General features: G+C 55.1%; 9 protein-coding genes across 9 annotated transcripts; 6 read left to right on the top strand and 3 right to left on the bottom strand.

Annotated features, from left to right (window-relative positions):
- Nucleotides 1–20: 20 nt before the first annotated feature.
- VTN31DRAFT_322 (uncharacterized protein) lies at nt 21–1,701 on the bottom strand (the record flags this gene model as incomplete). Its single annotated transcript, XM_069403475.1, has 3 exons — nt 21–1,406; nt 1,463–1,587; nt 1,644–1,701. 3 exons carry the CDS (start codon nt 1,699–1,701, stop codon nt 21–23), a joined length of 1,569 nt encoding a protein of 522 aa, XP_069263178.1.
- Nucleotides 1,702–2,295: 594 nt separating this feature from the next.
- On the top strand, nt 2,296–3,309 carry VTN31DRAFT_321 (uncharacterized protein; the record flags this gene model as incomplete). The annotated part of the gene is made up of 1 exon (XM_069403464.1): nt 2,296–3,309. One exon carries the CDS (start codon nt 2,296–2,298, stop codon nt 3,307–3,309), a length of 1,014 nt encoding a protein of 337 aa, XP_069263177.1.
- An 80-nt stretch (nt 3,310–3,389) lies between these two features.
- On the bottom strand, nt 3,390–4,724 carry VTN31DRAFT_320 (uncharacterized protein; the record flags this gene model as incomplete). The annotated part of the gene is made up of 3 exons (XM_069403453.1): nt 3,390–3,637; nt 3,709–3,982; nt 4,080–4,724. 3 exons carry the CDS (start codon nt 4,722–4,724, stop codon nt 3,390–3,392), a joined length of 1,167 nt encoding a protein of 388 aa, XP_069263176.1.
- A 406-nt stretch (nt 4,725–5,130) lies between these two features.
- Nucleotides 5,131–9,194, bottom strand: VTN31DRAFT_319 (uncharacterized protein; the record flags this gene model as incomplete). The annotated part of the gene is made up of 2 exons (XM_069403441.1): nt 5,131–8,717; nt 8,771–9,194. 2 exons carry the CDS (start codon nt 9,192–9,194, stop codon nt 5,131–5,133), a joined length of 4,011 nt encoding a protein of 1,336 aa, XP_069263175.1.
- An 890-nt stretch (nt 9,195–10,084) lies between these two features.
- VTN31DRAFT_318 (uncharacterized protein) lies at nt 10,085–11,877 on the top strand (the record flags this gene model as incomplete). The annotated part of the gene is made up of 2 exons (XM_069403430.1): nt 10,085–10,501; nt 10,552–11,877. The coding sequence occupies 2 exons, from the start codon at nt 10,085–10,087 to the stop codon at nt 11,875–11,877; spliced, it is 1,743 nt and encodes a 580-aa protein (XP_069263174.1).
- Nucleotides 11,878–12,552: 675 nt separating this feature from the next.
- Nucleotides 12,553–13,846, top strand: VTN31DRAFT_317 (uncharacterized protein; the record flags this gene model as incomplete). The annotated part of the gene is made up of 2 exons (XM_069403419.1): nt 12,553–12,834; nt 12,896–13,846. 2 exons carry the CDS (start codon nt 12,553–12,555, stop codon nt 13,844–13,846), a joined length of 1,233 nt encoding a protein of 410 aa, XP_069263173.1.
- Nucleotides 13,847–14,670: 824 nt separating this feature from the next.
- VTN31DRAFT_316 (uncharacterized protein) lies at nt 14,671–15,813 on the top strand (the record flags this gene model as incomplete). Its single annotated transcript, XM_069403408.1, has 1 exon — nt 14,671–15,813. One exon carries the CDS (start codon nt 14,671–14,673, stop codon nt 15,811–15,813), a length of 1,143 nt encoding a protein of 380 aa, XP_069263172.1.
- A 2,164-nt stretch (nt 15,814–17,977) lies between these two features.
- On the top strand, nt 17,978–19,682 carry VTN31DRAFT_315 (uncharacterized protein; the record flags this gene model as incomplete). The annotated part of the gene is made up of 3 exons (XM_069403397.1): nt 17,978–18,069; nt 18,135–18,516; nt 18,576–19,682. 3 exons carry the CDS (start codon nt 17,978–17,980, stop codon nt 19,680–19,682), a joined length of 1,581 nt encoding a protein of 526 aa, XP_069263171.1.
- A 1,586-nt stretch (nt 19,683–21,268) lies between these two features.
- VTN31DRAFT_314 (uncharacterized protein) lies at nt 21,269–22,342 on the top strand (the record flags this gene model as incomplete). The annotated part of the gene is made up of 4 exons (XM_069403386.1): nt 21,269–21,339; nt 21,408–21,683; nt 21,752–21,894; nt 21,969–22,342. The coding sequence occupies 4 exons, from the start codon at nt 21,269–21,271 to the stop codon at nt 22,340–22,342; spliced, it is 864 nt and encodes a 287-aa protein (XP_069263170.1).
- Nucleotides 22,343–23,509: the final 1,167 nt, after the last annotated feature.

The following is a 23,509-nucleotide window of genomic DNA, read 5'->3' as shown; positions in this document are numbered from 1 at the left end:
TGAATAATTCCCAATCGGCGTCACGACGCCGTCAACGCAAAACTAATCCCCAAAATCCCCATCCCGAGAATCGCAGACACAATGCACAGTCGATGGCTATGGCTCAGACTGATCCCTTCGGAAAACAACTGCAACCCAACGGAGGTCATCACGCCGGCTGTGAACGCGAACATACCGCCGTAGACCCCCCACGAGATCCCATCATCAGCGCCATCATCATCTGTATGGACCGAGGCGGACTTGTTGCTGCTCCCCGTGTACCAGATCCACAGCGCTGCGATCCCCGCGCCCATCGGCTGGCTGACGCCGCCAAGCAGGCTTGCCCAGAAGATGGCGCGAACGCGGGAGCGTAGAGCCAGGAAGAGTGGTAAAGCCAGAGCAAAGCCATCGGTAATGTTGTGGATGAACAACGCAAGGAACACGGTAAGCCCTAGCGTCGGGCTGGCATGGTTGGTAGCGTACGTGATGAAACCCTCGGGGAGTTTGTGCAGGGCAATGGCGAGCGAGGTCTGGAGGCCGATGGAGAGGAAAGCGTTTTGCGGAACATGGTGGTGGTGTTGTTGTTGCTGGCCCGTGAGCTCCGGGTCGGACAGTTTCGTGACGCTGTTTGATGAGAAGTCCTCGCTGCCCTGCGCAGTCGTCGTGTCCCCGTCCTCCGTCTGTGTCTGTGACACGGGCTGCGAGAAGTAATCCGGGGCCTGCTCCTGACCGACCAGCGGCCGCGTGAGATCGTCAACCGGACCGATGGGCATGTGCCGGACCGTCAGCGGGGTTTCGGGCATTCCGTCTCTGTCAGTCTGCGTCGTCTCCGGCTCACGGGCGGCTCGCGGCAGCGGCGCCGTCAGCGCCGGCGTGACCGGCACGACGCCGGGGGCGTCGAGGATCTTTGCGCACTCGCGGCCACATGTCTGCGACACGCCGTAGCAGGGCCCGGTGGCGTCATCTTCGCAGAACGGCTTGGTCCCTCGCAGGAACTGGGTAAACTGCCGTCCGAGACGCTGCCGAAGCGACTCGCGGTGCTGCACGCGCGGACGGATCTGGCCCGTCGATCGTGTCGCACGTGCTGGCATTCGGCCCATGCCCTCGGTATTGGCGAGCAGTGGCGTGCGCTCGGTGGCCCCATTCGACCGGGCGTTCACCTCCGGCGAGTCTTGTCCTTTGTTGTTCTGTTGCTCGGCGTCCCTGTTTCCGCTCTCGAGATCCCCGCCATGATGCTCGTGCGTGTGGGAGCAGTCCACAATATGCGAGGGGATGTACCGGTGCACCACCGCGGAAAATACATGCAACACCATCACGCCAAAGACAAAGAGCCCAATCAGAATGTAGGCGGCTGCTGCTTCGGACAAGCCGGACCGTGTCAGATAATCTCTGGAGGTGGGCAGCATACTGTAGAGCGATGAGAAGACCTGTCCCGGAGATTCAGCACTTCTCTTCCCCAGCCATGGGGAGACGTGATACCTACCATCACCCCCGCACTCAGACTCATCGCCGACGCCAGAAAGCCATTGTTGGTGATATCGAAGCTGGGCTTGCCACAGCAGCGCAGCAGTACGTCAATCCAGATGAGGCTGGCGCCCAGGATGCAGGCTTCAAACCCGGTATCAGCGGAAATCAGTTTCGCAGAAGCCTGGAGGATGACTTACCAACGCCGGAGACGGCACTCATCACCCAGCCGCGGGTGTCGGTGCTAAAAACAGCCATCCTCACGGTGTCGTATTAGTATTTACTGAGGTTACCGGGAGTTGGTGATGTGATGTCAGAGGGTCGCACAACAGTCTCCACGAGCTCCGACGTTAAAGGAATCATCGACATTCAGCACTCTCTTTGTGTTTTGAAGGATGACGATGCACACTGAAAGAAGCCAGAGCACATCTGCAGCTGCATGGTTTTGTCAATCTCCCAAGGTCCGCATGCAGACAGCATTGCCGCCCATGGCGACACACAAGGATTGGCCGGGGACTATTATCGACAAGAAACACAGGAAAAAGGCATTTCCCACGACAGAACTGCGCATTCCAGCCTTTGCCTTCACGCAAAGTTTGATTTTCCCGATATCTCCGTTCGATCAACGGGCTTCGCTGCGAGTGCGTAGTAGAGCCCATGTCCGTTCATGGCGATCGAAATGCACGACATGTGATTGGCCAATAAAGAGTTGCCTGATTTGGCAATTTGGAAACACGAATCTCGTAATTTTATTTATTTTTTTTTTTTTTTTAGTTTCCTACGCGGAACAGCCGAAGTTCAACACGCAAAAAGCTCGTTGATCGAGCTCGCTGCTGCGATCAATTCGTCGCCATGTCCAAGGCCACCTTTGCCCTCATTGCCGCCGCTGGCGCGGCCACCGGGGCCGGTGTCACTGCGCTCTTCTACTCGGCCAAAACCCCACGCCAGCAGACGACAGCACAGACAGCAGCACCCCCAGCTCCGACAACAGCTCCTCCTGCGCCCAAAACGACGCCGTCTCCGCCCGTGCAGGCGCCGCCGCCGTCGCTCGCCACAAAAGCTCAAGCTCAGGCCCCCGTCGATCCGGCCGGCATCCTGCAGTACGGCTTCCCGGGCCCCATTGCCGATGAGCTGCGCAGCCTGCCGCTGGTTGGCGCGTACGACCGGCGCACACGCAATCCGGCCTGGGTGGCCGAGCACATCACGCCGCACTCGCTCTCCCTGAAGGGAGGCGACCGGCGCGGCAGCGACTTCTACGAAGACACGAACATCCCGTCGCTGTTCCGAGCCCGGCTGGCGGACTACTTTCGCTCCGGGTACGACCGCGGACACCAGGTGCCCGCGGCGGACGCGAAATGGAGCCAGGACGCCATGGACGCAACCTTTGCGCTGACCAACATGTGCCCGCAGGTTGGTGAGGGCTTCAACCGCGACTACTGGGCGCACTTTGAGGAATTCTGCCGCAACCTGACCAAGCGGTACCCGTCCGTGCGCATCGTCACGGGCCCGCTGTATCTGCCGCGCAAGGACCCGGACGGCAAGTACCGCGTCACGTACGAGGTCATTGGCAACCCGCCGAATGTCGCCGTGCCTACGCATTTCTACAAGGTCATCTATGCTGAGCATGGCACGGGGCCGAACGACAAGGTTGCGCTCGGCGCGTTCGTGCTGCCCAATGCCCGGATCCCCAACTCCCAACCCCTGACGGATTTCGAGGTCCCGCTTGAGGCCGTCGAGCGCGCGAGCGGGCTTGAATTCGCGTCCAAGCTCGACCCGTCGCGTCGGCGTCGGCTATGCCAGGAGGTGAAATGCGAAGTGGTGGTGAGGGAGTTTGACAATGCGCAAAAGGCTCTGCCGAAGAAATAACTGTATTTATTTCGGGGAATAGTCACCATTCTAATTCAATATTACGGCATGTAGTATATAATATGATGATGAGAAGAGGATCAGCCGCTATTCTTCCTCCCATCTGACCGCAGCTCAACCAACCCAGGCATGATTTTGTCCTTACCATTGCCCGCGCTTGATCGCCGCCGCCGTGAGTGTGATGGCGTAACGTCCGCCTCGCAAACATAGCACCGGATTTGTCCCAACTCGGGGTCTTCCCCAGACGCGTCATGGTCTTGATTTCCCTGCGGCATCATGAACTTGGTCACGCAGGGCAGACAAATCACATGGCCGCAAGGTTTGGCCACTGATATACATCTCATCAGCTTGACCCTTTTTCTTTTTGCATAGACTCGATATAGAGGGACTAGAACGAACACATCGCCTTCAATCCACTCGTAAGCACCTTCTTACAACTCGGGCAGATCCGCATCCGCTGCGGCTGCTGGATCCCGATCCCCGTTTCTTCAGGTGGAGTCTCCTCGGTGAAACGCACATCGATCAGTGTCTTGAGGGAGTACCCATGGCGGTGACTCTCCGTGGACCCGGGACAGATGGGCGTTGTCTTGGACGGCTCCGGGGAGAGATCCGCGTCCACCGAGGGCGTGAGCGACGGAACCCAAAAGGATGGCAGCGAAGGTTTCTCCGGCTCCTGAAGAAAAAAAGAGACAGTTGGTCATGCATAATTCCTTAACAAAAAAAAAAAAAAAAAAAAAAAAAAGGGACGGTTTCGACTTAGGAGGCCTTGCCTTTTCTTGCTCGATCGTCATCATCATCATCAATTCCCGCTTGGACCTCCTCTTCTCGTGTCCAAGAGTACTATTATCCTGATCTCCTGAGCTTCCTGGAGTAGTGGTAGTAACCTTTGGCCTCTTTGTATCCCTTCCACCATTCCCATTCCCATTCCCATTCCCACCAGTCCTGTGAGAAGAGTAACTGTAATAATACTCCTTCGTCATCGTCGGCAATAATGACGCCCTCCTCTTCCCATTCTGATTAGTTCCACCATCATCAAAACTGATATCCTCCTCCTCATGTCCCGGATTACTACTCATTTGCTCAAACCTCTGCACCTCCTTCTCTCTCGCCTCCTGCAACAACTTTTCCTCCCGCGCCACCGCCCGCCGCCTCGCCGCCGCGCGTTCCCGCTCCCCGCGCCGGATGTCCTGCCGCTGCGCGAGCAGATCGCGCACGGCACACTCGCGGCAGAACAGGTCGCCGTTCGTCGCACAGGCCACGGCGGGATTGCGCGCGGGCTGAAGACAGAGTTGGCAACTGCCGAACGGGAGGAGGGATTCGCGCGCGGGGGGGAGTCGGTGGGAATCCAAGGAGAAGGATGGGCGGGGTGCGGAAAGGGAATGTGGAAGGGGAGTGTTATGCTTTGAGGAAGTCATTTTCTTTTTTTCCCTTTGCAGTGAATACTTCGAGTAGTTGGTAAGTTGCGTAGTTTTGGGTGAGGTTGGATGTTGGTGATGTATGGATTTGGTCGATGACGTTATGCGCTCTGCTACAACTGGGGGATGAATACGTGTGGATGCTACAATGTTAGAGAGTCTCGAATTCTGACCAGATTCTCCCACCTCAATGACCCAGATGATCAATCGAAACATAACTATAGAATAAACCTCCAGATACATATCCTGAATCTATCATCCAGCCCAAGCCAGAATCACCTCGGAAATCCGGATAGTGCCAAAGATCAAACGACACGTAGAAAGGGGTATCAACAACGATAATAAATGAGATAGGAAAAGTGAAAGGAAAAAAAAAAAAAAAGAATACGAGTCGTACATTCATTGCTCAGGCACCCACGACTTGTTCCGGCGAGCCCCGTCGCGGTTCGGTCATTCCACCACCGTTGCGATCCTCCTGCGCATCCGTCGACACGCCTTCCACCTCGGACAGTGCGTCCGACAACGCACCAGCCCGCGCACGCAGGGCTTCCGGGATGCCAGACGAATCCGCTCGACTGCTTTTGCCCGTTGTCGTGCTCATGCTGCGTAGAGAGTGCGGCCGAGCACTGTGCACGGACTGCGACCGGACCGACTCATTCGCCTCGCTGGGCTCCGACGGGGCCGGCTTGCGCGATCGTAATCGCTCCTCGGCGGACATGTCCTGCCACTCTGAGCCAAACGTCACTACGGACGCTCTCCGCCCGTGAAACGTGAACTTGGTATCTTTTCGCGACAGCCTTTCCCCTTCTGGCGGCCCCGTTTCGGAGGAAAGCGAATGGGTCGATGCAGACTCCCGCCCCCTCTTGCTTTTCTGGCGATGGGGGTCCCGCAGCGAGCGCTGAAGGCTTATACGATGTCGGCCCCGATGACCAGCCTCGGTCTTCTCGCTCATCTTGTCATCCGGCTGGACATCACCCGGCCCAGAGTCCGGCCGCACCTGTCCCTCGCCATCTTCCGAGACACTCACGGATGGTCTCGAGCTGGTGCTCCTGCCGCAGCTCCGCAGTGATGGCTGTCGTTCCAACTCCGGCGATTGACCGCCGTGTGTGGAGGGCCCATCGGCGGACTCGCCGTTCACTTGTGAATCAGGAACAGCCAGCAAGGAACGAACGGAAAGGGACAGGCTCGTCCGGCGACTATCGGAAAGATTGCTAGGAACCGACAGCAAGCCCGGACTCGAAGGCGGCTGCGGCGATGACGGCCTCTGAGCGTCGCGATCCTCATGTCGTTCGAGGGCGGTGGACAGGCTCTGTACGGACTCGGCCGTCGCAGAGGACGGGCGACCCGGGTCCGACGTCGCGGTCCGGAACGTGCCGTGCGGAGACGAAGAACGAGCCAGCGAATTTCTATTTTGTTGCCGCTGTTGATTATCGAGCCCGAGATCAAGCGACAAAAATCCTCGATAACATCGAGTCCGCCAGATATCCAGCCTAACCCATTTCAGTTGCGCTGCCATCCGACCAGCCGCCAGAATGACATGCTCTCGAGCCCGAGGATGGACCGGAGTGAGCAGTTGAAGATGCCTGGCGTTTCGAAGAAGGTCATCCAGCTGCTTCTGGCGGCTTGCTAGCTTGTCGTTGGCCTCGCCGACTTTCTGGGCCATCAATTGCTTCCGTGCCACAGACATTGCCTCGGCCAGATGCGGGTCGACCAGGTAGGGCGAGCCCGCGCGCCCATCATCACCGTCAGAACGCTCTGGCACTTCCGATGTGTCCACGTCAACGGACGAAGAAGGTTGATGGCGTTGACCCTCGTATCTGGTTCCAACAGTCCCTTTCAAGGGCACTCCGCTGGTACTGAAGGTGGCCGCGTAGTTCAACTTTGCGATCCAGTCCTTCATCTCGGCGTCCGAGTTGGCGAGAAACACCTCTTCCTGAGTGCTCTGGCAGACAAACAAGAACGCGTGCTTATGCTTTTTGTACGTTGTGTCAATTAGAGCAACGGCATGCGACATGGACATGATGGCATCCGGGGTGAATTCGGTCACCGGCGGCGTGAATACCACTGGCAGTCGTGCCTCCTTCTTGCGCCGCGACTCGTACTGGTGTATCAGGTTCTTGGTCCAACCGACGTCGCGGAAGAAGTAGAGCTGCGACGGGGTGAGAAGGGCGCCCCATTCCTGCCAAGGCGACCGAGCCCGCCGCTTCCGAGGATCCTTGCGCCAGAGCAAGCCCACTTTGACCACTTTGATGTCCACGAGGCCCGGATGGGACTCGGCGGGGTTGTCTATGCTTGCCTGAGTCATGAATGCGTCCGGCCGCGACCGATGTGACACGATCTGCAGGATGGCCGATTTGGTGAACGCCTGGTGCAAAGCCTCGAGGTCTTGGACTCCATCAACCCCGATGAGTTTATACGGATCTTCAAGATTCATCACGTCCTTCAGGCTCGGACGCAAGCTGTCCAGGTTGCCTTCGAGGATCACAGCATACGGATCCACCGGTTCACGGGACAGCCGAGTCAGATGGTCGGAGCTGGCCGCCTTCAGGAGGCCTCTCTTGGCTCGGGACATGTGTCGTCCGCTGAGGTTGATCTCATCCTCAACATGAATGAATGGGGTATAGGATATGTTTTCGTAAAAGTATTCCAGGATATCCTCTGAAATCCCCTCGACCCGCGTATTTCTGACATAATCCTGCTTCTGCATCTTCCTCTTGTTGTTCTTGTTGAAGACATCCGTGTGGAGAATCATGATCGAAAAGACGATATAGTGCGTCTGATCCGTGTCGGTGAAGATGCCCGGATTGCACTCAAAGTATCGGTCCGCAAAGCTTTGTAGAACCCGATCGATCTGCTGTGTCTCCTTTGGCAACTCCGCCTCCATCAAGAGTTTGCGGATTGACATGTCGATGGGTTCACCAAAGAAGGCAAAGGTCCTCATGTACTTTCGAAGAGCGACCTTGTGGAACTCATCGTCGGACTTGGAAAGAATCGTAGCAATTGCGCCCCTGTGCACGGACTTTTGCAGCTTCTCAAGGTATGTGGCTGGCGTATCATTCTCCTCGCGGGGCGGGTACGAGATGAGATCCTGCGAGACCACAGAGGATCCGTTCCTGTCAGGGGTCCCCACAGGCCGTGGACTGGCCGACTCACGCCCACTCAGAGGCTCCGGGCCCTGGCGCGACCGATGACCAAAGTGCAAGAGGTCACCAAAACTGAGTCGCGGTGTGGTGGAAGTCGACGTCCGGCCAGATGCCGCACGGGGTGACGAGTCCAGTTGGTGGTCATCAATTCGATTGTTCATCAACGAATTCAAGGTTGACGACCGAGCCCGGCCACCAGTAAGGCCCTTGGGGGAAGATGCCGAGTGCGCTGAATGTGCGGATGCGGCTGAATCTTTCCGGAAGAGCCGCGGTCGTTGACTGTCCTGTGGAGAAGGCAGCCTGCTGGCAGACTGAGCCGGCGAAGAGAATGGTGAGAGCTGGTCTTGAGGCGGCGCATCGGGATCAATTGAGTTCCGGCCAGTAGATCCCTCCACCGGGGTCGGCGAGCGGTGGCAGTTATCGTCAAGGCTGTGCGTTGACCTCTGCGGCAGGAACTTTGTGGAGAGAGGAAATAACACCGAACCCCGATTCTTTTTGAAACCCAGCAGATTCCTTTTCTGAGGATGCAATACATCGCTCGCCGCCGAGCCTCTGTCGCCAGAGCTACGATCAGACCGGGACGATTCCGATAGTCGTGTCTCCCGATCCAGATGATGTTGGGTTCGATGGCGGTTTGACGAGGTCGACAGCCTGCCGGGTTCTTCAAAGCTGACATGGGACGTACCGGCCGAAGAATCGGTGTTTGCGCTCCCGGTGCTCGTCCGACCCGCCAGCCCCGCGCCTAAGGTTTCCCGCGAGGATTTCCTGGCTAGTGAGAACTTAAGCTTGCTCTTCCCGGCCTCCTTGTCCAGACTCTGATTAGTTGGAGCGGTGGTGATGATGGTAGGAGCTAAGAAATGTTAATGGCACAGGTTCTGCCTCAATATGCGGCGGGGGACTTACGTGGGGGCATATTCAGCGGGGGAACAGGCGGTGCATCTGGATCGCTACTGGCATAGGTGACTGACAGCTGGGGATCGGAAGCATGGCGGGATCGAAGCATACTGAAAGGACGTCGCTTGCCGGCACGGCTGGCCTCCGCGGAGGAGCGCGGTGCCGTAGTCCCCGCCGTGTCCTCGGTGAGGCGCTCGTCATTGTTGTTCGGCTGACTGACTTGAGGGCCATCTAACTCGGGCGCATCCACGCGATCGGGCCTCGGACCGGATTCAGAATGGCGGGTCTCTATATTCGTTGTGGAGGCCGATGGACGGGGGACATGTTCGCTATGACGCGAGAAGATGGGAAGGAAGGAACTGTGTCGTTTTGACTGATGATTGCTCAAGTCATGGCCTTCCGCAGCAGCCAGTCGGAGTCTGTTCCAATGCATGGCGGACGGTAATGCGTGCTCATATCCCCCGACGGCGAACGATGCCAAGGTATCTCCTCAAACAGCAGAGTACGGAGCCCTGCCAGGGTCATTGCCTTGCAAACGACAAGGGAACTCAACGCAGATGGCCTCGACGGCCGGGCATCGCGGGCGAGGGACAGGGGATCGGCGGCCGGCTGATCAGACCGGGAGGCAGCACGGGAGGCAGCAGCTAGCAGACGGGGCTTGAATGGAGTTCCTGCGCAGTGACCAGCTGTCAGAACCATCGAAATGCGCAACACCAATCAGGAGCCTTCGCCGGCGATCACTCGAGGAGAGGTAATCGTAGCGGAAATGTTGTGTTTCGTCTCGTCTCTACAGTGGCAGATGGGGATTAGGTCATCGTGAGGCCTGCAGACTTACCAATTGGCAGCGCAAGGATCGGGATCGTGATGCCGATAAGAAAAGCCAGATGCGGCAGAAGTCAGGCATGGAATTCGGACGTCAAATTGAAGATGGACGAATCCCTGAGCCGTCGTTGCGCCTGGTTTCAGTCATCTCCTCGTCCTCCCCTGCGACTCGCAACCTTCCGGGGCCCGACCATCCCGCGGTCACGTGACACAACCTAGTCCCCTATCTTTATCTGACTACGACTCAGACTCGGCGATCGTTATGTCTGCCTCGTTCTCCGTATAAATCCATGCCAAAGAGTAATGAACCTTTCGAGTTCAAACAGAGTTTGCCAGGATTGAGATCGCATGTCCTTTGAGAGAACGTTGAAACGAACAAAGTGTGGATGCCCCCGTTCTGAGGCATCAACGGTCCCGGTCTTGGCATCGCGATAACGTAATGGTTCCGCGGTTGAGCTGGGCTCAGTCAACAACAAACTCCAGCGTCCAACACCTTGCGCAATGTCCCGGATACGAATCTGGCTGTCGTTAGTCCTTGTTGTTCTGCTATGGATTCGCCCAATTCCAGCCGTTCCCGCCGAGTCTAGCATCATCCCGCCTAACCAGTTTGTCATCCAACAAGCGCCCCCTGATCCGCACGCCCGCTTTCGGCCGTGGACATGGTTGAGGGATACAATCATTGAGTCAATATGGAACGTGCCGAAGAAGAAGACGTCTGGGCATGCTGCGGCGGATACGCGGCGAGGAGTGCCTCCCCCAAAGCAGGCCCTGACCCGGTATGGCAGTGATATCGTCGTGCGGTTTGAGTTGAAGGAACCGGCGCAAGTGGAAGCCATATCGGAGGCGGTCAATGTCCTTTTTCTGGATGTATGGGATGCGACGGATACTTTTGTGGACATTCGCCTAGCAAAGGAAGTGGTAAGTATCCGCGCCGGTGTTCCTTGAATCATTGCCTGACCTGATTTTAGCTCCCCTCTTTGCTGGGACTGCTCCCCGCGTCCATGCAGAACTCGTACTCCCTGCTGATTCATGACTTGTCGGAGTTGATTTATGCATCGTATCCTGCTCGTCAGAGTACTAAACTTCAAGACGTGCCTCGATTCAGTCCATCGCTGCGGCACTCGTCCAACGTAGCGGATCTCTTCTTTGACGAATATCAACCATTCTCGGTGATTGTGCCCTGGATGCGGTTGATGGCTTCTATGTTTCCATCGCATGTTCAGCTCATCAACGTTGGTATGACTGCCGAGGGCCGCGAGATCCCCGCGTTCAAACTTGGGGTTCGGCCGGCGGCACCGGAGCCGCAAAAGCCACGCAGGACGATCCTCATCATCGGGGGTTCTCATGCACGCGAATGGATCAGTACATCGACGGTTTCATATATTGCTTTCAAACTGATCACTGAGTACGGGAAATCTGCCGCGATTACGCGGCTGCTCGAGTCGTTTGACTGGGTCTTGGTTCCCACAATCAACCCCGATGGGTATATCTACTCGTGGGATGTAGACCGCCTGTGGCGCAAGAACCGGCAACCGACGTATCTCCGGTTCTGTCCGGGATTCGACTTGGACCGGTCCTGGGGATTTGCCTGGGACGGCCAGTGGACCCAAGGGAACCCATGCTCGGAGAGCTACGCAGGAGAGGCAGCGTTCGATGCGGTGGAGGCCCGAACGATTGCGGACTGGGCCTACGAGCAGCAGGCGGTCAACAAGACTGCCAAATTCGTTGGGTTTTTGGATCTCCATGCCTACTCGCAGCAAATTCTCTACCCGTATTCGTATTCTTGCTCGACGGTTCCGCCGACACTGGAGAACCTTGAGGAGCTGGCTTTTGGTCTTGCCAAGGCCATTCGAGTGACCAGCCGCGAGTCGTACAGTGTGCGATCGGCCTGTGAAGGCATCGTCCTCCCGGGCGAGGGAACGCGCCACCAGGCCCACGTGGAGGGCACGGGCGGGAGCGCTCTGGACTGGTTCTACCACCAGATGCATGCTACGTATGCGTACCAGATCAAGCTCCGGGACAGGGGAACCTATGGATTCCTCCTCCCACCAGAGAACATTGTCCCGACTGGTAGGGAGGTGTTCAACTCGGTCCTTCTCTATGGTAGATTTCTCTTGGGTGACGAAGCCAATGGTTTGGAATGGCGTCTGGATGTTCCGGATTCAACCGACGATTTGGATACAGACGTTTTCGACCGCAGCCAATTCCGCGAGGATGTTGCTGGGCAACAGCCAAGTGGAAATGAGACTGTGATGGAAGATGATGATGATTATGACGATGGTTCCATAGGATGAACGGTTTGGTATCGGATGGGGTCATTTTGGTGAACGGCGTTGCATTGGTCAACATGGGCTATACCACTATTGCTGTGAGTTAGGATTTGATTGGCATACAGTGCTTGTTTTGAAGTCTAGTATCAATAATGGTATTGGTCCTCACATTTCGGACGTGGAAATGAACAACTAAGGTCAAAGACAGGGCTAAGTCTATTCGTCCCGAACCTCAACTCAGGTCTCCTTTGACACAGTATCACGATTCAGTGACGTATATCAGACTCTGACCCAACAAACTTGTCGACGTTGAGTCCATGAAGTCAAAACCTTGCCGCTCAGAAATACCTCGCTGCACCACCGCTCAACCACTCGACGGCGTGCAAAATTTCCTAAAACAGTAATATCCATCCATTCGAGAAAGAACACTCCGTTCACACCGGAGAATTGCCCTTTTCTTCTGTCTATTATTTCGTGAATATTCACTCTCTGAAACTCGTCTGACCAAGAGCGCACACAAAATCCTTTTTTTTCTCCCATGGACAAGAAAAAAAATTTCTCGCGACACCATCCTCTTTCCTCCTTTTCTTTCCTCTTCCCCGTCGGCCTTACACGACGACATCATCCGTGCACCACAACCGTTTCACCATCAGAGGACCCATCCCCGCAAGAAACACTGAAAGAAGAGAATCAAACAAAATGAGCGGCGGCAAGGAGACTATTCCGAAGGCAACGCCGAGCGTGCCCTCCATATACCACGGGGTTCCTCTCTTCTACCGGTTCCAGACCTGCACCACGACTGAAGACAAGCAAGAGGCGCAAAAGTTCTTCACCAACATGGCCTGGGAACTTTATGAAAGTGGCGAGTATGCGGACCTCACGATCCGGGTCAAAGGCTCAGCCCGAGAATTTCGGGTGCACAAGGCGGTAGTGTGTAAGCAGAGCAAGTATTTTGAGGCTGCGTGTCGGGGCAAGTTTATCGTAAGTATCAACATTCAACCTTTTCAAAAGAAGAGATTTGAGTCTGATTGTTGAGTCTTAGGAAGCAGCTAATCACTGCATTGAACTGTCGGATGAAGACCCTGAGATCGTGGAACTCATGGTGAAATATCTCTACAGTCATTGTTACGAAAATGATGAGGACTACGAAACCACCTTGCCGCCCAAGCCTATCCTCACCGACTCCAAGGCGGGGATTGGCAACGGTACAGGTGCCGAGGAGCGCAACGACACCATCCCCAACTGCGTGCGCGTCTTCGCCATCGCGGACAAACTCCTCATCCCTCACCTCCGGGACCTCGCCAAGGCACGCTTCGCCGACTGGGCCGAGCAGCACTGGTGGTCCACGCGCTTCCTCCTCACCGCCCGCGAGATCTTCGACAACAAGACAGGCAACTACGCGGACCTGCGCCGGATTGTCCTCGACGTCCTGGGGCGGCACGCCGAGCAGCTCTTCTGCGTGTCCCGCGTGGCGGCGGTGCGGGAATGTGACGGCGCCAACCATCCGGATGACAACCCGCAAGTTTCCGCCCGCGGCTCCTTCACCCTGGCCGATCTTCTTCACGAGTTCCCCTGTCTGAGCGTGTGTCTCTTGTCCCGCGTGCTGGACAACCGTCGTGTCTGCATCAGGCGCTTGGAGGCTGACAAAGCGGAGCTGCAGTCGGAGGTCAAGTCGTTGTTCGAGGAGAACAAGAAGATTCTGCCGCTGCAGCTGAAGAATCAGGGGTTGAACAAGACGGTCAACGAGTTGCGGGCGCAGTTGAGTCAGTATCGGCTCCAAGAGTCTCACATTATGCGTCCTTCTCCGCTTGCGGTGGAATTTGGGGAGCTTCCAACTGATTATTTTGAGGATGATGGGGATGGGGACGGGGACGCTTTGGGTCATGCTCATCCTCTCCTTCCTCGGGATGATTCGATTGGGATTGCCATCAATGGCGACAGGAATGATGGTGATGAACATGGGCATGCTCAAGTTCAGGATCTTCAGGATTGAGATGTGTTTTTGAGGTTAGGGTTAGGGTGGGTTTTGTTCTGATGGATGAGATTGAAGTTTCTCGCATGGCTTGTTTCGGGCATACAGAAAAAAAAACACTGTTGTTGTTTGAAGCGAATAAAAAATGATCAATTCGGTTTCCTCAGTATGCCATTGTGAAATCATTGATGCTCAATAGCCATCTTCCTCCCATTTAACTCCACCCAGGTGTTCTTCAGCGGCTCCCCCGATGCTCCCCGGTCCCAAAACCTTGGACTTGCCCACACTTTTCTCAGACTGCTCTCCCCGACAGTTTGTTTAAATGATCTATTTTTACCATCTCATATGCAGGTGCCATCACATGTCGTCTGCAGCTTGCATGTCCCGTTGATCAATTATCGTGGTCCTCCGACGCCTCTCATTGGCCAATTCCTGAGATCTTGGCTTCGGACCTAACCCTAATCAAGCTTACCCTCACTGAGAGATCGCGAATCACTGGAATCTGATTGGTCGACTGTTTCTAATTTTGTCAACCATCTCACCTTTATCAGTTTATCCGGCTTCATTTTTCCCAATTTGGGAAAATTATCTCCATTTAGCAGAGCTGGCAGAAAGGATGATCGCATCGAGCATCGGATGAACAGCGGTTTAAAGCAGGGTGCTGGAAATTGAGTTAGTGGTCGATGGAGATCGCAAAGTATATATGCCAGGGTCGGTCGCAATCCCCGTCCAAAATTCAAATGACATAGAAAAGTTCTTCGACCCGGGCAAACTCCATTGAAACCTGCTGATAGATCGAAAGACCGCTACATACTATATACCACTACTGTTCTCACAGAGTCAACATGGGAGTCCTCTGCCTGCGGTTAGCCAACAATCGGTCAACACCCACACGAACAATCCGCGGCTCGATGATCTCTCCGCCGCTCTCCCCTGACGCAACCTTCGACGCCGAATGCCTGCCGCCCTCGGTGCGGCCGGCGCTGGAGTACATCTCGCGCAAACTGCAGCAACGAACCATGCATGTCACCCTGCTGGTTGGCCGGGGCCAGCCGACTCTCCCGGGCGTCCCGGCAGATCTGATGATCATCCCCATCACCAAACTCTCCCCGTCCGCCTGGAAGGTCTTCTCCAAGATTGTCGAAAAGGGCGCCAAACGTTACTCGCTCGGACGGAAGTGGCTCGAAGCGCTGAACCTGCACCAGCGGCATCGGGGCATGTTGAACGAATACCTGATCCAGCAGTCATTGTTGCAGAACGAGGTGCTGTTCAGTGCGGAAGGGCTTACGCTGCTCAACGTCGACCGGATCTACACGATCAAAAGGCTGCTCTGCGTGCTGAACCAGGCGCAGCAGAATGCGCTGGCGTCGAACGAGAGGAGCAAGATTCACGAGGACAAGTGCATCGCGTCCTGTGTGAACCTGCTGCGGAAAACCATTGTGGATTTTCATGGAAGGCCGTTCAGCTTGGCTTTCTTCCACCGGGTCTACGAGTACTTGGGGGTCACGGATCAGCATCTCATCAAGGTGGCCCGACAGTACAAGGAGCGGTACGGGCAGGATGGCATCGTGGTGCCTCCCCTGGCGATCTCCAAGAAGCCACCATCCCCGTCGCCCGTCGTCGCCAATCCTCCTGGTACGACAACGGCGATAAGGGCTTTCAATGCGTCGCCGACCTCCCGACCATCCACGCACAGGAACCCCCACCGAGTCCCGCCGACGAGTAACGGGAGTACGCCCACCAGCTCTCGACGCTCCGTCGCTTCTTCGCGCAAGTCCACTTCGACGACGAGCGGGTCGTCGTTCCGCGCTCCGTCGCGCACGGGCACGCCGTCCTACTACCGCGGAGCAAAGACCCCGTTGTCGGCATCGGACGTGACTCCGATCACCCGCAATGAGTGGAATATTCTGCTTGGGCCGGAGAGAATGCTGCAAAAGCCGCCGGTGACGAGACTAGTACCGGGGCCGGCAGCTCCGATCGTAGAATAACTCGCGCTGTGATCATGATGTATGAATTTGGGCTGTGCTACCGGGGCGGCGTTTGGCGTCTGGATTCATGGAGTTCAGGTTTGATGGCTGGGTGCTATTCTAGGGTGTGTATCGAGAGATGATTGGGATGGGCTACGAGATGGGCCATGTACTCGGTAATGGTATTGATGTGTGTTGCCGTGTCATTCATTCAAAGCATGTCTCATTGATAGATTAGAAACAATGAAACCGTGGGGCCTGGATTAGGCCTAATGATGACGGCCGTCAGTCCAGACATAGTGGCTATTGCCTAACTGACGTCTCGATCTCGAAGGATTCGATCGATCCTTTGATATCATCTTGTCATCCTGATGATGTACGCAATGTCCAGTACCCAGGAAGAGCTCAGCGCACTGTTCACAACAGCAATTTTGGTCACCTTGATACAGGACAGAACTTATCAAGCCCTAATTAACTTAATCAAACCCTAAATTACCACAGGACTGATCCAATCAACTGGCGTGTGGCTTTGTTTCGGGTTTGGGCGTCGGCCAATTACAGTACGAAGTACCTTGAATAAATCTCCGGAATTTCTCCGTCCGCTTATTTACCTTAATCACATGTTAACTAGTTAGGTTAGTTAATTGGATATCCTGTCACATGCAGAATTTTCTAGGTACAATACCCGTAATACCATGGTAGGTTAATGCTCTGGCGTATAAACCTCGTATTTCTTTCATGATTGTGACAGTCTGGGGTATGAATGAATGCCACGCCTCATGCTCTTCTCTGGTCATCGACTGACGTTGGCCGCTCATCAGTTACAGTACTGTGTTCTTAGCCTTTGTGGCGTTATCTTGGCAGACGTCTAATCAGGGATGTTCTGGGGAAGAAGCTTGTCAGCAACGCCGAAGATGGAAGAGGGATCAACGTTTTTCCGGCGGACAAGCTCATATTGGCTTTCAGCCACACAGACTTGAACTCGGTTCGAGAAATCCTTTCAATCTCGGTCAAAACTACTTTTTGAACTGTTTGCGGGATTCGTGAACTCTCCTCAACTCATAAAATAAAAAGTATCGAAGAGAAAAGTAGATGTGCTCATGCAAGCAACATCTCGGCTCAGTAATTTCCCGATGAGGGCAACAATGTAACCCGGTCGCGTTAACGATAACCCGGGATGATTCCAGGAACCTCACTCGTCCAAGCACTATTAAGTTTAGGGCATGATTCATGCGCGTGGCTTTCCGCCTCCGTCTCCAGACTCGTGGCGACGATCAGCTCCTTCACCCACACTGATTGGCAAGGAGCCCAGTCCACCCTGGTTGTATGATGCGGACAAGACCCAATGGCCATGCACGCCTCGCCACTACAGTGTCACCGTATCACCGCCCTAGCCTCTCCCCTTGGCGAACTGCCGGTTGGTTGGTGCAAGTAAAGTACGAGTAAGTGTTCTGATTAGGGCTATTTGATGAAGATTTAGTTATGCCCGCTTCCGCAATTGGGCTGAGTCAGCATTGATCCCAGCGGAGCCGATCACTCACATTCAACGTCAGGGACGTTCGTACTCTCCGTATTTTCCGTGCCAGAACCGGAACAAGGAACGGGCAAGGAGAGATTCATCTGAAACAGAAAATCATAGAAAAAACACAGTATGGAGGTAATGTACTTAGTTACCGATCAAACAACAGAAACCGGATCCATAGTAGGTACCCATCCATCCATTTCACCGCGCTCGGACCGGCTGTCTGCAACCGCACCGCTGGTTAGCGGTCAGCCGCGCTCGATCTTGCGATGACACCGGCTTGGCTCTCTCATGGCGTGGCTGCTTGCTAGATTGACAGCAAATGCGGGGGAATCTTCACGGTGGATCTGGGGATTGCGATCGAGCGTCCGTCGAACTCCAGGGTTGCATTGTCCTCCGCATTGGAAGAGCAGCAGGATTCTTCCTGATTCGTGCGTGGGTCGCATGATCCCTGTTGCTCCAGAAAAAATACATAAAAAATAGTTAATTATACAAAAAAACAAAAGAAAAACCCCGTACTGGGCAGGTAATTTGAATCATAGAGAAGAAAAAAAAAAAAAAAGTACAGCCCTCAAAAAATAAAACCGTCCTCCCTCTCCCACTCCCACTCGGCCCGTCCCCCCCTTAGAGTCTGAGCTGGGAAACGCACTCCAACTCGGCACCATGTACGTGATCGGGAATATCTACTACATCACCACCATCGCCGTCATCGGCGGTGCCCTGTTTGGTTTCGACATTGCTTCGATGTCGGCCATGTACGTCTTGGACCCCCCCCCGATGGCCACGAATTGCGTTGTCCACTTTGCTAACTTCCCCCAAGTCTGGGCACCCAGCAGTACAAGTGCTTCTTCAACCAGGGCGGCGTGGTGGATGGCAACTGCGCCGGTCCAACCTCGTCCACGCAGGGCGGCATCTCCGCCTCCATGCCCGGCGGTTCCTTCGTCGGCGCGTTGGTGTCCGGTTTCATCACCGATCTCTTTGGCCGTCGTCGCGCAATCCAGATCGGTGCCGTCATCTGGTGCATCGGCAGTTTGATCACTGCGGCTTCCTACAGCATCGGCCAGCTGGTCGTTGGCCGTTTCATCAACGGCTTCTCCGTCGGCATCTGCAGTGCGCAGGTGCCCGTCTACGTATCGGAGCTGGCTCAGCCGTCGAAGCGAGGCCGAGTCGTCGGTGCCCAGCAGTGGGCCATTACCTGGGGTGTAAGTCCTCCATCTCTGGCGAGAAAGAAAAACCAAGGTCAACGTTCTGACGATCGCAGATCATGATCATGTTCTACATCTCCTACGGCTCGAGCTACGTCGAGGGTACCTCCGCCTGGCGTATCCCGTGGGCCGTGCAGGCCGTGCCCGCTATCCTGCTCTTCTTCGCCCTGTTCTTCGTCCCCGAGTCTCCGCGTTGGCTGGCCAAGAAGGACCGATGGGAGGAGGCGCATGACGTGCTGGCGCTTGTCCACGCCAAGGGTGACCACTCTGCCCCCTTCGTCCAGACAGAGCTGCAGGAAATCCGCGATATGGTCGAGTTTGAACGCCAGAACGCCGACGCCAGCTTCTGGGAGCTGTTCAAGCCCAACATGATCTACCGCACGCACGTCGGCATGTTCACGCAGATCTGGTCGCAGCTGACCGGCATGAACGTCATGATGCTTTACATCACCTACGTGTTCGGCATGGCGGGCCTGTCCGGCGACACCAACCTGATCGCCTCCTCCATCCAATACGTCATCAACGTCTTCATGACCATCTTCGCCCTGATCTACGTCGACCGCTGGGGTCGTCGCTGGCCGCTGCTGATCGGCTCCACCCTCATGATGACCTTCATGTTCGCCAACGCCGGTATCATGCGTCAGTACGGCAAGCCCGCCCCGCCGGGTGGTCTGCACAACGTGCCCGAGCAGTCCTGGGATCTGAGCGACAACCAGTCCGCCGCTCGTGGTGTCATTGCCTGCACCTACCTCTTCGTCGCCTCCTTCGCACCAACCTGGGGCCCCGTCTCGTGGATCTACCCTCCCGAGCTCTTCCCGCTGCGGCTGCGTGGTAAGGCCGTCGCCGTCACCACCGCCTCCAACTGGATCTTCAACTTCTCGCTGTCCTACTTTGTGCCGCCCGCCTTTGAGAACATCAAGTGGAAGACCTACGTGCTGTTTGGCGTCTTCTGCTTCGCCATGACCGTCCACGTCTTCTTCTGCTTCCCCGAGACCGCCGGCAAGACCCTTGAGGAGGTCGAAGACATCTTCACCTTCAAGGTCAAGCCTTGGAACACCAAGGTTGAGTACCATCGCTCTCGGAAGCTTGAGGCTGGTGAGGTTCAGTCGGAGAAAGTCGCGGCTCTACAAACGGACCATGTCGAGTCTCACAGGAGTGCTTAATTTTCTGCACCTAGTACATTATGATCTCGCTTTGTGATGATTCACCTTTAGTTTCCTAGTTATGAATTAATGTAGGGTCTCATCTCTAGTTGATGTCTTCTCACACATGGCTTGACCTTGGCTTCAGCCAAGCTTGGTAAGAACTGCTTCGTAGAAATCCTTCTTGTCCTGCCTTGTCTATCATGCAACTGTTTTGCACACCCACATAGCATATGAATCTCTGGTGCAACCGTCCATCATCCAATACAACATTTGCAATACTATCCTTTTAGTAGAGAGGTTCCCGGCCTGATGCTTGAGCACCACACCATCATGATGAGATTCGATTGGGGTGCTCTGGAGTTGATGGTGTCGATAAGTGACGTTTGGTTCAACTGGATGGAAAGTTAGTAATTACTACTAGTTAGTTCACATGGACGGTAAGTTACTACTATCTAAATTCCTGCATCAGGACACACTCTCCACTCCGCTCCGTCCCGTTCCGCTCCGCTACCCATATCACAACCATGAAACGACACACTGGAGCCATTTGTGCAGCCACGCTTTCCCTTGGGCAAGTGATAAGTCGGCAAGCAATCGATAAGATAAGAGGGCCGATGGAGAGCATTGATAAGGGTTAGTCTAGCCAACTCTGGTATTGACGGATTTGTTAGTTATCTGTATATTTCTGCATTGGGAAAGATCTATTACTGCCGGCATAGGTAGTTATCTTCTTTTTCTGTTCCGGTCCCATGTTGCTTTCTTCTCGTTTGTGATGTCTAGCATTCGTAAAATCAATCATTTTATCGAGAAGTTGGATAGTTTTTGGAGTTATTGGCATGAATATACAGTCGTTAGATTCCGTCTCTTGATGACTACTTGTTGTCTTGCATGCATTACTATCATGCTGCATAGTACTGGTAATCTGCTTCCAGCGTTCAGCTCGGAATGTATTCACTGTGTTAGATCCAAACTTCCACGCCGTCATCTTTTGTTTGTATGCTTCTTGCTTGATCCAGTTCTCTTCGTATGTCCCAGAGAGTCCTGGACATGACACCGATCGAACACCAAGATGGATGTTTCATACTACCGTCTGTCTCCCATCAATGATACCACGGAAGCGGCATCAGAATCAGACGTCGAGCCCCGGGATCAAGAACAGTCGATCAGGATAAAGGATGTTTGTGTTGCCATCCTTGCAGACTATCAGACTCGATTTCAGAAGATAAATCCTTCCTTGAATGATGCCCCGGTTTGGGTCCCTTGGACCAACGAACTTATCGTGCTATTGAATGGGTTTGTGTGGATGGTAATGGGATTCGTGCTGAGGGTATGTGGTACTATCTTATTCTCTCTCGGTTGTTAACCTGGACACTGAATCAATGACTGCAGAGCTCTCCGTAAGAAGGCCCATCTACAATGAGACGAGAAGCATCGCAAGCTGATTCCGTGCAGATCGCTGCTGCTGCCAACGGTAGTGATATCCTACTCGCTTGGGCTGAGACACGCGCTGGAAGCAGATCAAGTATTGGTACATAACACTGCACTGTTATGTCAGGGGGAATAGTCATTAACCACGATTTTAAAACGTACAGGCCGTTGACGTGATGATCAGACAGGTGGCTGCGGGAGGTCAGAGGTATACTGTCGGGTTATATTTCCTGACGGGCCATTTAAGGTACGGGACTTTGATTCCTGGACTTTGCTCGGTATTTTTACATACCACTAACTAATATCGATTCCAAGCATCGTCCTCCTCACGGTCGTCATACTGGCAGCCAAGTTCCACCTCGTCGTCGATGATTATTCCCACACCACCATCACGGGAGTCGTCGGCAAATCGGTCTCCCTTGCGGCTCTCCTTGTCCTCAGTGCCATGCATGTCTATCGCTTGCACAAGCTCATCCGGCAAGTCCGTCGGGTGCTGAGAATGAGCCCGTTCGTGGAAGCAGCATGGGAGTTGGACGGTAAAGGGATTCAGTTCAAGATGATGATGAAGCGCTGCCTTCCATCCATCGATCGGTAGGATGTCTTGCTGCTTTTCTATGACACAATCAGAAACTGAGTCGAGCTTTTCTATTTCTATACAGGCCATGGAAAATGTTCCCATTCGGCGCGCTGTTCGGCCTGCGGCTCAGCATGTTGGTCGAGGTTGTACTCCTGGGTGTTTTGTCAGTGCACGGGACGACCGCCAGGATCGAGGAGTTTCGGTTTTCTCTGTTCTTCTTGACGGGTAGGCTCATTCTTACTCCTTTTTTTTTTTTTTTTTTTTTTTTTGGTCAGATCAAATTAACGGCTTCCTCAAAGGCACCATGTGCCTCACCTACACCGCAAACAGCTTCCTCTTACTCGTCCGGTACATCCACCCGGTGAGAAAACCTTGTGCGGAAACAAAAGTTCTCCAACGGTGTGAGGAAAAAGAGCGCTTTGCTCGCGATCCGTTGGCGTTCCTCTACCCGGCGATCATCCTAACTGGTCTCGCTGCAATCATGGCCATCGTCGTCGGCATAGTCGATCTTGTGGGAGAAACTACTAGATACTCGGGTGTCGCTGGCGTGGCGGTGTTTGCCTTTGCGAGCATCGGATTGATACTGGGGATGACGTTTTATTGGCCATGGAGAATGGAGGTTGAGAGGAGGAGGAGAAGGAGAAGGGGTGAGGACGATCCATGGACGAGATGAAGGATTCTTGTATGATTAACCATGAAATTCCTTCAACGATCAAAGATTTAGATCCAGGAAATAATAATCATCGAGTACACCTCTCCGTCGCCGGCCTCCATCCCACCCCCAACCCCTCCATGACCATCCTCTCCCTTTCCTCCCACGTCTTCCCTCCTCTTTCCAAATCAATAATCTTCCCGCCAGACGTCCGCTCGCGGACCCCGCTCGAGTCGAACTTCCACCCATGCACCTTCTTCGCATGCCGGCGCAGATCTCGCTCAAACGTGGTATCACCGGACCAGCCGAGCACCGCGCAGCCGACGGTGCGCCAGGGGGGAGATGATGATGTCGACGCGCCGGTGGGGGTTGGGATTCTTCTTCTTCTCCATGTTCTTTTCCCCTTCGGGCCAGGATCGAAATGAGGATCCTGCCAGACAACCAGTGCCTTGTCCAGCGTGTCGAACGAGCGGTGCTCGCCCGCCGTTTCTCCCCGATATGGGAGCGTGGTCTGTTCCCGGCTGGACATGGTCATGTGCAGGGACAGGGTATGCGTGATCCAGCCTTCCTCCTCGAGGCTAGCGACCACGTCGACGACGAGGTTCTTGGTGACGCGCTCGTCGCGGTGGGTCAGTATGAGGTCGATGTCGCCGCAGACTTCCTTGCCGCGGCGGTATCCGCCGACGAGGATGCACTCGATGCCACCGTGGGATGGGTCCGGCGCTCCCTCCGGGTCCGCGTCGGGCCGGACGCGATGTGCATGCCGAAGGACCGTGTCCGCGATGGCCGCGGCTTCGGCCCGCGGCACCCCGCGCTGGAACTGCCTTGTCCAGCGTGTCGAACGAGCGGTGCTCGCCCGCCGTTGCGCACCTTTATGGGAGCGTGGTCTGTTCCCGGCCTGGACATGGTCATGTGCAGGGACAGGGTATGCGTGATCCAGCCTTCCTCCTCGAGGCTAGCGACCACGTCGACGACGAGGTTCTTGGTGACGCGCTCGTCGCGGTGGGTCAGTATGAGGTCGATGTCGCCGCAGACTTCCTTGCCGCGGCGGTATCCGCCGACGAGGATGCACTCGATGCCACCGTGGGATGGGTCCGGCGCTCCCTCCGGGTCCGCGTCGGGCCGGACGCGATGTGCATGCCGAAGGACCGTGTCCGCGATGGCCGCGGCTTCGGCCCGCGGCACCCC

The sequence above is a fragment of the Thermomyces dupontii genome (assembly GCF_041956625.1).
Source record: "Thermomyces dupontii strain NRRL 2155 unplaced genomic scaffold VTN31scaffold_1, whole genome shotgun sequence".
NCBI classification, from domain to species: domain Eukaryota; kingdom Fungi; phylum Ascomycota; class Eurotiomycetes; order Eurotiales; family Trichocomaceae; genus Thermomyces; species Thermomyces dupontii.
This window is presented reverse-complemented; position numbering and strand designations above follow the sequence as displayed.